The sequence below is a fragment of the Zingiber officinale genome, chromosome 1A (genome assembly GCF_018446385.1).
Source record: "Zingiber officinale cultivar Zhangliang chromosome 1A, Zo_v1.1, whole genome shotgun sequence".
Lineage (NCBI taxonomy): Eukaryota > Viridiplantae > Streptophyta > Magnoliopsida > Zingiberales > Zingiberaceae > Zingiber > Zingiber officinale.
Genome location: NC_055987.1, coordinates 125,822,840 through 125,835,841, shown reverse-complemented (window position 1 = coordinate 125,835,841; position 13,002 = coordinate 125,822,840). Strand labels below are relative to the sequence as shown.

Sequence of the window (13,002 nt, the reverse complement as noted above, 5' to 3'; positions counted from 1 at the left end):
GATCTGCACGTTTATAGTGGCCGGTTTTTTAACTCAGTGATTTAACGTCGTCGCTCGACGGTCTTCGAGCCGGGGGGTTTATAGTCACTGGTTCGACTTTAGAGTTTAACGTCGCCGCTCGACGGTCTTCAAGCCGGGGGGTTTATAATCGCCAGTCCGACTCTAGAGTTTAACGTCACCGCTCGACGGTCTTCAAGCCGGGGGGTTTATAGTCGCAGTTCCGACTCTAGATTTTAACGTCGCCGCTTGACGGTCTTCAAGCCGGGGGGTTTATAGTTACCGGTCCGACTCTAGAGTTTAACGTCGCCGCTCGATGGTCTTCGAGCCAGGGGGTTTATAGTCATCGGTTCGACTCTAGAGTTTAACGTCGCCGCTCGACGGTCATCATATAGTTTACCGTTCGGCGAATGACGCTCAGACTCTTCACAATTTTTCTTATCTTCAATCATGCAGCCAAAGGATACAGACGAACGGAACATACATGAAATGAATTACACTTGTGCACCTTTTATCCAGCATGGTACGGCTGGAGGTGGTTTGCACTCCATGGTCGATCTAGCCGCCGTCTGTCCTCATCTTCCAGGTAGTAGGCACCCGATCGGAGCTTCTCGACGACTTTAAAGGGCCCCACCCAGGGAGTTGCCATTTTGCTCACATCGCCGACCGACTTCACCTTCTTCCATACAAGATCACCAACCTGAAATGCTCTGAGAATTACACGTCTGTTGTAATTCTGCTTCATTCTCTGCCTGTACGCCATCAGCCGGACGGCTGCTTTAGCTCTTACTTCATGCACCAGGTCCAACTCCAGCTGCCTCCGCTCGGCATTGTCCTCATCGTAGCTTTGGATCCGATCGAACTCCACTCCGACCTCGACTGGGACGATCGCCTCGCCGTCGTACACCAAGTGGAACGGTGTTACTCCCATTCCCTCCTTTGAAGTTGTGCGGATGGCCCATAGTACGCCGGACAGCTCGTCCACCCAGCTTCCTCCTATGTGATCGAGCCGAACCCGAAGTATTCGCAGGATCTCCCGATTGGCCACTTCGACTTGACCGTTGCTCTGAGGATACATCACGGAAGTGAAGTGTTGTTCGATGTCGTATCCTTTGCATCATTCTCCGAGCTCCTGACCAACGAATTGTCGGCCGTTATCCGAGATGAGTCGACAAGAGATACCGAACCGACAGATTATATGCTGTCAGAAGAACTTTTTGACCATCTGCTCGGTTATCTTGGCTAGTGGTTCGACTTCGACCCATTTGGAGAAGTAGTCGACTGCCATTAGTAGAAACCTCCGCTGACCGATCGTCATGGGGAAAGGCCCTACGATATCCATGCCCCATTGGTCGAACGGGCAGGATACTGTAGACGCATTCATTTCCATCGTAGGCCTATGGGAGAAATTGTGGTACCTCTGACAAGACAGGTAGGTAGCGACAGTCCGAATGGCGTCTTCCTGTAGAGTTGGCCAGAAGTAACCGGCCAGCAGGATCTTCTTAGCCAAACACCGGCCGCCCGGATGACCTCCGCATGATCCTTGGTGTACCTCTTGGAGAATGTACCCTGCGTCCTCCGAGCTGATGTACTTTAGCAGCGGCCGGGAGAACGCCTTCTTGTAGAGTTGATCCCTGATGAGCGTGAACCGGCTGGCTCTCCTCCTCAATAGCTGGGCTTCCTCCCGATCAGACGATGTGGCCTCTGATCGCAAAAATTCTATTATGGATGTTCTCCAATCGCACGGGAATGTGAGGCCTTCCATCCGGTCGATACGCGCCACCAGGGACACTTACTCGATTGGTTGCTGGAGGACGACCGACGAAATTGAACTAGCGAGTTTGGCTAGCTCGTCCGCAGACTAGTTCTCAGCTCGGGGGATCTTCTGTATGACAACCTCGACGAAGTTGGTCTTGAGCTTTTCAAAGGCCTCCGCGTAGAGCCTGAACCTCGCGTTGTTTATCTCGAAGGTCCCTGAGAGTTGTTGAGCAGCCAACTGGGAGTTTGAAAATAGTGTCACTCGGCTGGCTCCCACGTGCCGCGCGGCCTGCAGCCCGGCTATGAGGACCTCATACTCCACTTCATTATTGGTTGCTCAATAGTCCAGCCGGACGGACAGGTGCATCCGCTCTTCTTGAGGGGAAAGCAGTAGGATGCCAATTCCGCTTCCGAGCCGAGTGGACGATCCGTCCACAAATACTTTCCACATAGCTTCGGGCTCGGGATTTTACACTTTGGTCACAAAATCTGCCAAGAACTGTGCCTTAATCGCCGAGCAGGGTTAATACTAAATGTCGAACTCACTCAGCTCTGTTGTCCACTTGATGAGCCGCTCGGACGCTTCTGGATTCAGGAGCACCCTTCCTAGCAGGCTGTTCGTCATTACGATGATTATATGCGCCAAGAAATAAGGGCGTAATCTCCGCGCGGCGAGGATCAAGGCAAAAGCCAGTTTCTCGAGACCAGTGTAGCGAGATTCAACATCCTTTAGAATGTGGCTTAAGAAGTACACGGGCTGCTCTTCGACCGCACTAATGCCGAGCCCACAGCGTGCTCGGTAGAAGACTAGTAAATACGGAGTGGCTCTCCTACAACTGGTTTAGCCAGCACGGGCAAAGAGTTAAGATAAGTCTTCAGCTCCTCGAACGCCCGATCGCATTCCTCGTTCCATTAAAACTTGGTAGCTTTGCGCAGAATCTTGAAAAAAGGGAGGCTTCGGTCAGCCGTTCGGGAGATGAATCGTGATAGTGCCGTTATCCGACCGGTGAGGCGCTGTACTTCTCGAAGATTTCTGGGAGGAGGCATATCTTGCAATGCCTTCACTTTGCTGGGGTTCGCCTCTATGCCTCGCTCGGTCACAATGTAGTCCAAGAAACGCCCGCCTTTTGCTCCGAACAGGCACTTCTGGGGGTTCAGCTTGACCCCGTATCTCTTCAATGTTTGGAAAGTAATCCGCATAAAGGTCTGCCACTCGGAATGATTTGATAAGTATATCATCTACGTATACTTCCAAGTTGCGCCCGATTTGCTACCGGAATACTTTGTTCATCAGTCGTTGATAGGTATCCCCAGCGTTTTTGAGTCCGAACGACATTACGTTGTAACAGTAAGTGTCGTTTGCGGTGACGAAATTGACCTTTTCTTGGTCTTCTCGGGCGAGCAACACTTGATGGTAGCCTTGATAAGCATCCAACATAAATATCAGCTCACACCCGGTTGTGGAGTTTACTAGTTGATCTATCCGGGGCAGAGGGTAGAAATCCTTTGGGCAGACCTTGTTCAGATCCCGGAAGTCAATGCAAACTCTCCATTTGTTGCCTGGTTTGGAGACCAGCACCACGTTTGCGAGCCAGCTCGGGAACTGTACCTCCCTTATGTGGTCGGCCTCCAAGAGCTTCTCCACATCCACTCAGATGATGCTATTTTGTTCAGCACTGAAGTCTCTCTTCCTTTGCTTTACCGGCCGAACATCCAGTCGGACGTGAAGCTCGTGCCGCACTATGCTCGGCGAGACTCCTGGCAACTCGTGGGTCGACCAAGCGAAAACGTCGCAGTTTTTCTGGAGGCATCTGATCAGCTTCTCTTTCTGGCTTGCTTCCAGGTCGGACGCTATGAAAGTAGTGGTCTCCGGTCGGGCAGGGTGGATCTGTACCTCCTCCTTTTCTTCATAAACTAGAGAAGGTGACTTTTTGATTAAAGCGTTTACCTCGACTCGTGGCACTTTCCGAGCGGATTTAGCCTCGGCTCGGACCATCTCTACATAGCATTACCGAGCAGCAAGCTGATCTCCTCGGACCTCCCCAACTTGGTCTTCCACCGGGAATTTGATCTTCTGGCAGAAGGTGGAGACGACCGCTCGGAACTCGTTGAGAGCCGGTCGTCCCAGGATAACATTGTATGCCGAGGGAGCGCCGACCACGATGAAGTTGGCGGTCCATGTTCTTCTGAGTGGCTCCTCTCCCAACGAGATAGCCAGCCGGACCTGTCCGACTGGCAAAACTTCGTTACCCGTGAACCCGTAGAGGGGGGTGGTCATCGGCAGCAACTCAGCTCGGTCAATTTGCAATTGGTCGAAGGCCTTTCGGAAGATTATGTTGACCGAGCTGCCTGTATCAATAAAGATGCGGTGAATAGTATAGTTAGCTATTACCGCTCGGATGATGTGGGCGTCATCGTGCGGGACTTCGACTCCCTCGAGGTCCCTTGGCCCAAAGTTGATCTCGAGCCCGTTCGCCCGCTCCTAACTGTAGCCAACCGCATGGATCGTCAGCTGCCTGGCGTGCGCCTTCCTTGCCCTGTTGGAGTCGTCTCCGGTTGGCCCTCCGGCGATGATGTTAATTTCACCCCTCGACGTATTGCCTGTGTTCTCCTCCTCTCGAGCGGATGGTCGGAGTCGTTAATGCGATGCCCGAGGAATGGTTCTGTGCTGCTGGTTATGTTGCCGCTCGGGAGACCTCCTCTCTGTACACCGAGCGGGACTTTGGTGTTGATGTCGTCGATTTGGCGAAGGTGATCGACGGCGATAGCTCCTCGGTGTGGGATGAGTGATTGGGGGGAGGCTCCGACAGTCGCGGGTGTTGTGAGTAGCTGACTGATGGAGCGAACAAAACATGGGAGTCCATACCTTCCCTTTCGGTTTAGGTCGATCTACCGCTACTTGTTGAACGGCGTGCGACCTTATTTGCTGATGAGGCCTGGCGACTTCTGCGCGGGGTCCTCTTGGCGGTTGATAATTGGAAGGCGGCTTCCGTTCGGCTTGAGCTGGTGGCTCGGCTGGTGCTTCCTTTTTCCTCGCCATCTGTTCTTCCTCCACGTTGATATACTCGTTGGCCTTGTTCAACATGTGGTTGTAGCTGCGAGGTGGCTTTCTGATGAGCGAACGGAAAAACTCACCGTCCACAAACCCCTGTGTGAACGCGTTCATCATAGTTTCCGAGGTGACCGTCGGGATATCCATGGCCACCTGGTTGAAGCGTTGGATGTAAGCTCGGAGCGACTCCCTCGATCCTTGCTTGATGGCGAATAGACTGACGCTGGTTTTCTGATATCGTCTGCTGCTTGCGAAGTGGTGGAGAAATGCCGTGCGGAACTTTTTGAAGCTTGTTATTGATCCGTCCGGCAGCCTCTGGAACCACCGTTCTGCCGACCCCGAAAGGGTGGTGAGGAACACTCGGCACTTCACCCCATCTGTATATTGATGTAAAGTGGCGGTGTTGTCGAACTTACCCAGATGGTCGTCTGGGTCAGTGGTCCTGTTGTATTCCCCGATCGCGGGGGGCGTGTAGTGCCTTAGTAGTGGGTCGCGTAGGATGACCTTGGAGAATTGCCGGTTGATCCGCTCGTGAGACGAATCCGTCCGGGGCGCCTTACCTTTCCTCGCGTCACAGATGGGCGCCTCGTCAGACGAAGACCCTCGGTCGAGGTTGGCTTGCGCGACTTCTGACGGCGTTTGGAATAAAGCTCGGTGGAACGGTATCAGGGCGGGCGGAGCTTCCACCTGAGTGCCGGTCGGACCTTTATTCTGACCCCATATTGAGAGCTGCTCCGGCCGGTCGTCTGGTGCCGCCCGACCGCTTGATGCCGACGTTGCCTGTTGCGCTAACCGATCGGCTTGAGCCTTTTGCTGCTGCTCGACTATCTTGGCCGCTCGCGCTTGGATGAGCGCGTCTAATTCTTCGAGAGAGAGCGTCACCATGAGTTGGCGTCCAGCTTCTTCCATCGTCTCTGCTTGGATTCAGGTGCGTTCCCACATACGGCGCCAATTTGATCCTGTCCGAGCGCTGAGTCGATGGACGCTGGGGACGTGGCGCTCTCCACTGTCTCCGACTGGTGATGTGGATCTCTGGCGGACCTGCAAAGAACCCGAGCCGGGAGGGGTTTCCCGGCGACGACCCTCCGCTCTCAAGTCAGGCAGCGAAGAAGAAGAGAAACGAAGTAACGCTACTGTGCCTACAGTAATCAAGATTGCATACCTTCGTCGGAGTCTGGGGGTCCTTATATAGGACGTCGGGGAGGCGCGGGCACGCTTCTCGATGTGTGCACGCTTCCTCAAACATACCTCAGTAGAGTTGTGTCAGAAAAGCATGTCTGACGTCATTCCGCAATCGTCCGAGCATATCCCGGATGTGACGGTGGAAACTTCCACCGTACGATATTCTGTCCGCTCCGGCCGCCGACCATGCTGTTTGTCGGCGGCAGGTGACTCGAGGATGAAGTTATCAGTTGTCCTTTTTGTCTCCTAGCGTTTTCACTTGCTCCCGGCCCGAGCGGGCCAGCCACTCGGCTCTCATGATCTCCGGGAATGCGCCTACCTTGGCCTAGGCGGTGAAGCCCTGCTCCTGTGCTCGGATGGAATTGCGCCTTATTGTCATGCGGCTCGGCCGAGCGTTCCGCTCGGCCCATAGACTCTACTTGAGCATCAGAAACCCGACCCCTGGTCGGGCTGTCTTTCGTCCGGTCCGAGAAACCCCTGGTCGGAGGTCCGGTCGGCACGACCTCTGTCCGTTCGGCACACCTTTGGGGTTGACTTTCTGTCCGGTCCGGGAGACCCGGATGTTCGGTCGGCACGACCTCTGTCCGTTCGGCACAACCTTGGGGTTGACTTTCTTAACCGTTGACCTTCACGTGTCGATGACCTTCCGCCAATGAGCGTTCCCCGTCCTTACCACCGGATCAATGGATATTCTTTCTGCTTGAGGTCTACAATTACTGCACTTCTTGTGTGCATCTCTTTCATTTTTATGGAGGACTTCCTTATCCTTATCCTTAGTCACAGTCATTTGACCAAGAACAACAATGAGGTACAGTTTAACCAGCACTCTTCATCCTTTTAGTGCTTCAGAATTGGGACAAGTTAGTGCCGAGAGATGGCCGAGTGAGGAGGATGGCGGCTGAAGAACTGAAGGAAGTAAGCAGCAGCATGAAACTGAGTACAGGTGCAAATCCCAGCTCTGTGAGAAAATGTGGGCATGGAGAAGCCGAGAGTAGAGTGTGAGCCAAGTCGTAGAATTCACCCTTCTTCTTCTTTGTTGGGGTTATGCCTTTCAGCTCAGATTACCACCTTCCGACAATCCACCCTCCGAAGAACAATTGAAGCCATTTATGAATGGCTTGAGGTCTATGATGTTCGAAGCTATTGCAATGGTGGTTTTGATCGAATCACTATGATAAATTAGATGGTGCCAGTGTTGTAGCCTAAGTTGAGGTTTAGAGGAATTCGAACAGTTCGTGTTTGCCTACTTTGCGATCCATCGTTTCAACTAAAATTCTATAATAAGTTTAATGATCCATCGTTTCTAGCAAAATAAAATGATGCTCTCTATATTCTCAACCTTGTTCTTTTATTCTTATCCATGTAGATGCTCTTATATATCAAATTTTGTTTTAACTATTTTTCTTCTAATTTAATTTTCAATTTTTATGATTAATGGAATTAATGTTTTGAGTAGGTTTAGGTTTAGGTTGAACTTGTCCAAGAAAATAATTTTAGTTTTATTCCTCCCTCCAAATGAAGAAATAAATATTAGTTTTTAAGAAGAAAACTAAATAAATTATTTTGCACGAGCGCCCACTGGAGTTAGCTTACGTGGCACGCGCATATATACGGTTAGGCGTCACTTCGTCTTCCAGCGGTGCTTAAATGCTGCTGCCCTGCCTTTCCCGCCCGCCGGCATCGCTGCCGACTTCGCCGGCCGGCATCGCCGATCTCCTCCTCTCCCTCTCCGCCGCCCGATCCCTCCCCAAAGGCCAGCAGCTCCACGCCCACCTCATCAAGTCCGGTCTCCTCTCCTCCCCATCCGCCGCACTCCGCCCACTCTCCAACCACCTCATCACCTTCTACGCCCGCTGCGGCCTCCCCCTCCACTCCCGAGCCGCCTTCGATGACTCCCCCTCCCCTCGCCCTCCTGCCGCCTGGTCCTCCCTCCTCGCCGCCCTCGCGCAGAACGGCCTCCCCCTCCCTACCCTCTCCGCCTTCCGCTCCCTCCTCCTCGCCGGCGTCGCCCCCTCTGACCGATCCCTCCCCTCCGCCGCCAAGGCCGCCGCTGCCATATCTTCTACCTCCCTGTCCTCCTCCATCCACGCCCTCGCTCTCAAAACCCCCTTCGCCGACGACGTCTTCGTCGCCTCTTCCCTCGTCGACATGTACGCCAAGTCTTCCCAAATCGCCGACGCCCGGCGACTGTTCGATCTGATGCCTAACCGAAACGTCGTTTCCTGGAGCGCCATGATCTACGGCTACGCGGAGTCTGGCTTCGACACCGAGGCTCTTCGCTTGTTCAAGACCGCCCTCGCCGAGCTCGAACCTCCGGGGGTCAACGACTTCACCTACTCCTGCGTCATTAGGGTTTGCAGCACGACCACCCTCCTCGAGCTCGGCTCCAGCATCCACGGCCATTGCTTCAAGACTAGCTTCGACTCCTCCCCCTTCGTCGGCAGCTCCCTCGTCTCGCTTTACTCCAAATGCGGGATCGCGGAACATGCCTACAAGCTGTTCGACGAAATGCCCCAGAGGAATCTCGGCGCCTGGAACGCAATCCTCATCGCCTCGGCCCAGCACGGCCACACACGCGCCGCCTTCGCCCGCTTCAGCGAGATGAAATCCGCCGGCTTTGCCCCAAATTTCATCACTTTCCTTTGCCTACTGACCGCCTGCAGCCACGCGGGGCTCGTCGACGACGGAAAACGCTACTTCGCCTTGATGGCGGAGCACGGCATCGAGGCAGGGCCGCAGCACTACGCGGCGGTGGCCGACCTCCTCAGCCGGGCGGGCCGCATCAGGGAGGCGGTCTCCTTCATCGAGGCGATGCCGATTGCGCCGACGGAGTCGGTCTGGGGCGCGCTCATCACCGGGTGCCGCATCCACAAGGACGCCGACACGGCGGCGTACGCGGCGGGGAAGCTGTTCGAAACAGGGTCTCTCAGCTCGGGTGCCCACGTGCTGCTATCCAACGCGTACTCTGCGGCGGGCCGGTACGCGGAGGCGGCGCGCGCGAGGAAGGCGATGCGCGACCGCGGCGTGCGCAAGGAGACGGGGCTGAGTTGGCTGGAGGCCGCCGGAAAAGTCCACACCTTCGTGTCCAGTGACAGGTCGCACCCAAGGACCGACGAAATATACGCGAAACTGGAGGAGGTGGAGCGGAGGATGGAGGAAGCCGGGTACGTGGCGGACACGAGGGAAGTCCTTCAGGACGTCGGCGGGGAGGAGAAGAGGGCGGCGATAAGGTACCACAGCGAGCGGCTGGCCATCGCGCTGGGCCTGCTCCTGGTGGCCGAGGGGCAGCCGATCAGGGTGATGAAGAACCTGAGGGTGTGCGCCGATTGCCACACGGCCATCAAGTGGCTGACCAAGTGCACGCCGCGGGTGGTGGTGCTGAGGGACAACCACCGCTTCCACAGCTTCCACCAGGGCGACTGCTCCTGTGGAGACTACTGGTGATGCAATCCAACCTTTTCCTTCCTGAGTTCAATAACTTCCTCAGTCTAAAGGGCAATTCTTCCCCCTTAAACCTCCAAAAAGATTTTGGTCATCGCATACCGATAAAAGGGCAGATCGATACATGAAGTTGATTTTGGAGAAGGATCAATTATATTGGATCTATTAAGCAATCTTATTTTACATTGCGAGAGATTTTCACGATTCAAATCCATGTCTGGCGCGATATGTACACCACCACATTGCAACACAGACAAAGTGATCTGATAGATGTTTACGATAATTTCCCAGTTGATGCGAACATCCATCCATCCTTTGCGAGTTTGGAGCTGAGGGATGTGAACCTCTCCCTCGAGTACTGCCTCGATGCCTTCCTCCAGTCTGTTCCGGCCTTCATCATCGTCGCAAACTCCTCGTAGCTTATTTTCCCATCCTGCAGGCCAGGAACCAAGCTCTCAGTTATTGTTTCAATCTGAATTAGGTTTCAAAAGTAGCGGCGATAGGAGATACAGACCTTATCGGTGTCAACGTTGTGGATTATCGCGTAGATTACTTCATCAGGGTTTGGACCCAGGTCATCTGCCAAGCAACCCCTCAGCTCTTCAATCTCTATGTATCCGTTGTCATCTTGATCAAAGTATCGAAAGGCCTCACGGAGGTGACCATCGTTTCCGATCCTTTTCAGGTGGATTGAGATCGCGACGAATTCTCCATAGTCGAGGGTGTCATTTCCATCCACACCAGCCTGCCAATGTAGACGAGTTCAGTATCATTAGTATTATGAGGTGCTGTGGGACTAATCAAAACTGTTCGAAACTTACTGCCTTCATTAGCCTCTTAACATCTGAATCAGGAACCAAGTGGCCGAGCTTTTGCAAGCCATATTTGAACTCCTCGAGGGTTATCTTCCCCTTGTCGTCAATGTCCATACTCTCGAACATATCCTTTATGTCCGCGACTTCCTCCACCGACAAATGCTCCGCCATGACCTGTAAAATTATCGCGGAGATGGTTAACTAGCAACCGGATCTCGGTATCAAACATTGCAAAAATGTACCTTGAGAGCTTTGTTTTTGAACTTGTTCATCATCGAAAACTGTTGAAATCGTGCCCGAACATTCTCACCGAGATCGACATTGGGGGTCTTCTTCCCATTTTGCAACCAAGGATGATCTGCAATTCAAGTGATACATGACATGATCTAGCAATGCAACCCTCAGATTGAAGGACAGTGAGTGAGTTACTGAGTGATACCGAGAACTTGTTGAGCTGTTAAACGTTTGTTTGGATCCCGCTCGAGCATTCGTCTGACAAGGTCTTTAGCATAGTCGGAAACTTTAGGCCATGGGTCTCTTTTAAAATCAACAACCGAACGAATGATCGCCTCCGCGACTCCATGTTCAGTCTCTGCATCAATGTAAGATCATATCCAACATGAAACTTGAATCTACAATACTTCACAATATGCGATTTTCATACCTCCCCAAAATGGCGGTGCACCGGATAGCAAGATGTAGAGGATGACTCCTGAGCTCCAGACATCAACTTCAGGGCCATAGTTTCTGAGTAAAACCTCAGGAGCCATGTAGTAGGGACTGCCAACAATCTCGGTGAAGCGCTCGCCTGTACATGTGACACACAACAATAACAAACATGTTGATGTTGCTATAGGGACTAAAGAAAGAAGCAATCCGATACACTAAGTTCGTATCAATAGGGTTCCCGAGAAAGGATCGAATTATATTAGATCTATTGTATGTAGTCTTATCTTAAATCGTAAAAGATGTTGCTATAGGGACTTAAATCATGGTTATAGAATGAATTACCTGGTCTGAAAAATTGGGAGAGGCCAAAGTCGATTGATTTGAGAGGGGCATTCTCCTTGCTGTCTCCGAAGAGGAAGTTTTCCGGCTTGAGGTCCCGATGCATCACGCCGTGCCGGTGGCACATCTGCACCACCTCCACGATGGTGCGGATGACCGCAGCGGCGGCGCGCTCGGTGTAGCGTCCCCTGGCGACGATGCGGTCGAAGAGCTCACCGCCCTCGCAGAGCTCCATGACCAGGTGCACCGCCCCGTCGTCTTCGTACGTCTCCTTGAGGCTGACCAGATTGGGGTGCGCCGGCAGGTGGCGCATGATCTCGACCTCCCGCCGCGCGTCCTCGATGTCCACCGTCGTGCGCAGCTTCCGCTTGGAGATGGACTTGCAGGCGAAGCGCTCGCCGGTGGCGCGGTCGGTGCAGAGGAAGGTGGTGCCGAACTCGCCGCGGCCGAGCTCGCGGCCGAGCTCGTACCTGGCGGCGATGTCGCGGCCGCTGGGGCACTGGAGGACGGCGAAGCCAGGTGCGGCCGCGCGGTGGTAGCCCAGCGAGAAGGGATTCATCCTCTTCGTCTTCCTCTTCTTCCCCGCCGACGGCGGCGGCGGCGGCGAAGACGCCTTCTTCATCTCTGGATCGACGGGAACAGCGTAGCAAATCCCCATTGAATCAAAGCTTCGATTTTTTGCAAAAATCTTGGATTTCGAAGCCAAAGATGTGAGCTTGAGGCCGGGATTAAGGAAGAATCCCCAATTATATCTCGCAGAGGAGTCAAAGAGAGGAGATCGCCGGAGATTTTAATACGATTGATTGGTCAACGACGTCGCAGTAGGATTTGAAGAAAACTAACGTGAAGAGCAGGGCTTGGACTTGGTTTGACTCTCGTAAATCATTTTGGACCTGGTTGACTAACGTGAAGAACAGGTTTGAATATGCTTGAGATGATTGTCATATTTTCAGGATTATTATCTTCTTTTTTTTGTCATTTTAAGTTTGTAAAATAAAATGATCTTAAATATTTAAGAAAAATGTTTAGTTATTTTCTTAATACTTACCTTGCTAATCAATGTCACATCTTGTAGATGCATCAAATAAATCCAACAAAGATAATGATCAGCTTAATTTAAGTAGAAAAAAATCATGGATTAGTAATATAATCTCTAATTTTAATGATCTTTGACTAGGGTAATTTTGTCTGAAATTAGGAAAGATTGTGCGTAAGTGGCTTTGCTATTGATCGTGAGAAGACTTTTGCACTAGAAGTAGAGAACGCCGAACAATCCTGCATATCAAAAAAGAATGTGGAGGAAAAAAAACGTCAACAACCAGATTAGAGGGGTGCTCGACACAAGCACTCTGACACTTAAATCAATTAAGTGATCAAGAGGAAGAAAAATATAGTGAACAATCTAAAGAATAGTAAGTTTTGAATCGTAGTAAGTAACTTAGTGTAACATATCTACGCTTTTAGGAGGAGATCCTTTATACAGTGTCAATTTTTCTTTGTGCTCGAATATTGATGCATTTCCAAGATCGATCATTCTGATGCTCTAACACCTTTACAAAAATAGACTCATCACTTTTACGCTTTGCAGGGTGGAAGCTTCTATTGTAAAGACTGTATAGAGAATGTTCCTGTGATTTTTTGACAACCGTTACATAAATGTCAAAAAGGAATATTAAGCCATTGGGTTGATGGGCTCTTGATATACTCTAATGGTAAGTCGATCGAGTCACCTCTAACGTCTGATCGGAC

General features: G+C 52.1%; 2 protein-coding genes across 2 annotated transcripts; one reads left to right on the top strand and one right to left on the bottom strand.

Moving 5' to 3' along the window:
• Positions 1 to 7,633: 7,633 nt before the first annotated feature.
• LOC122031054 (putative pentatricopeptide repeat-containing protein At5g52630) lies at positions 7,634 to 9,707 on the top strand. The gene has a single exon (XM_042590109.1). It carries the CDS (start codon positions 7,637 to 7,639, stop codon positions 9,431 to 9,433), a length of 1,797 nt encoding a protein of 598 aa, XP_042446043.1. The 5' UTR covers positions 7,634 to 7,636; the 3' UTR covers positions 9,434 to 9,707.
• LOC122031061 (calcium-dependent protein kinase 20-like) lies at positions 9,705 to 12,059 on the bottom strand. The gene is made up of 7 exons (XM_042590119.1): positions 11,257 to 12,059; positions 10,910 to 11,053; positions 10,685 to 10,837; positions 10,488 to 10,603; positions 10,252 to 10,419; positions 9,945 to 10,175; positions 9,705 to 9,863 (listed from the first exon to the last, which is right to left on the bottom strand). Exons 1-7 carry the CDS (start codon positions 11,909 to 11,911, stop codon positions 9,705 to 9,707), a joined length of 1,626 nt encoding a protein of 541 aa, XP_042446053.1. The 5' UTR covers positions 11,912 to 12,059.
• Positions 12,060 to 13,002: the final 943 nt, after the last annotated feature.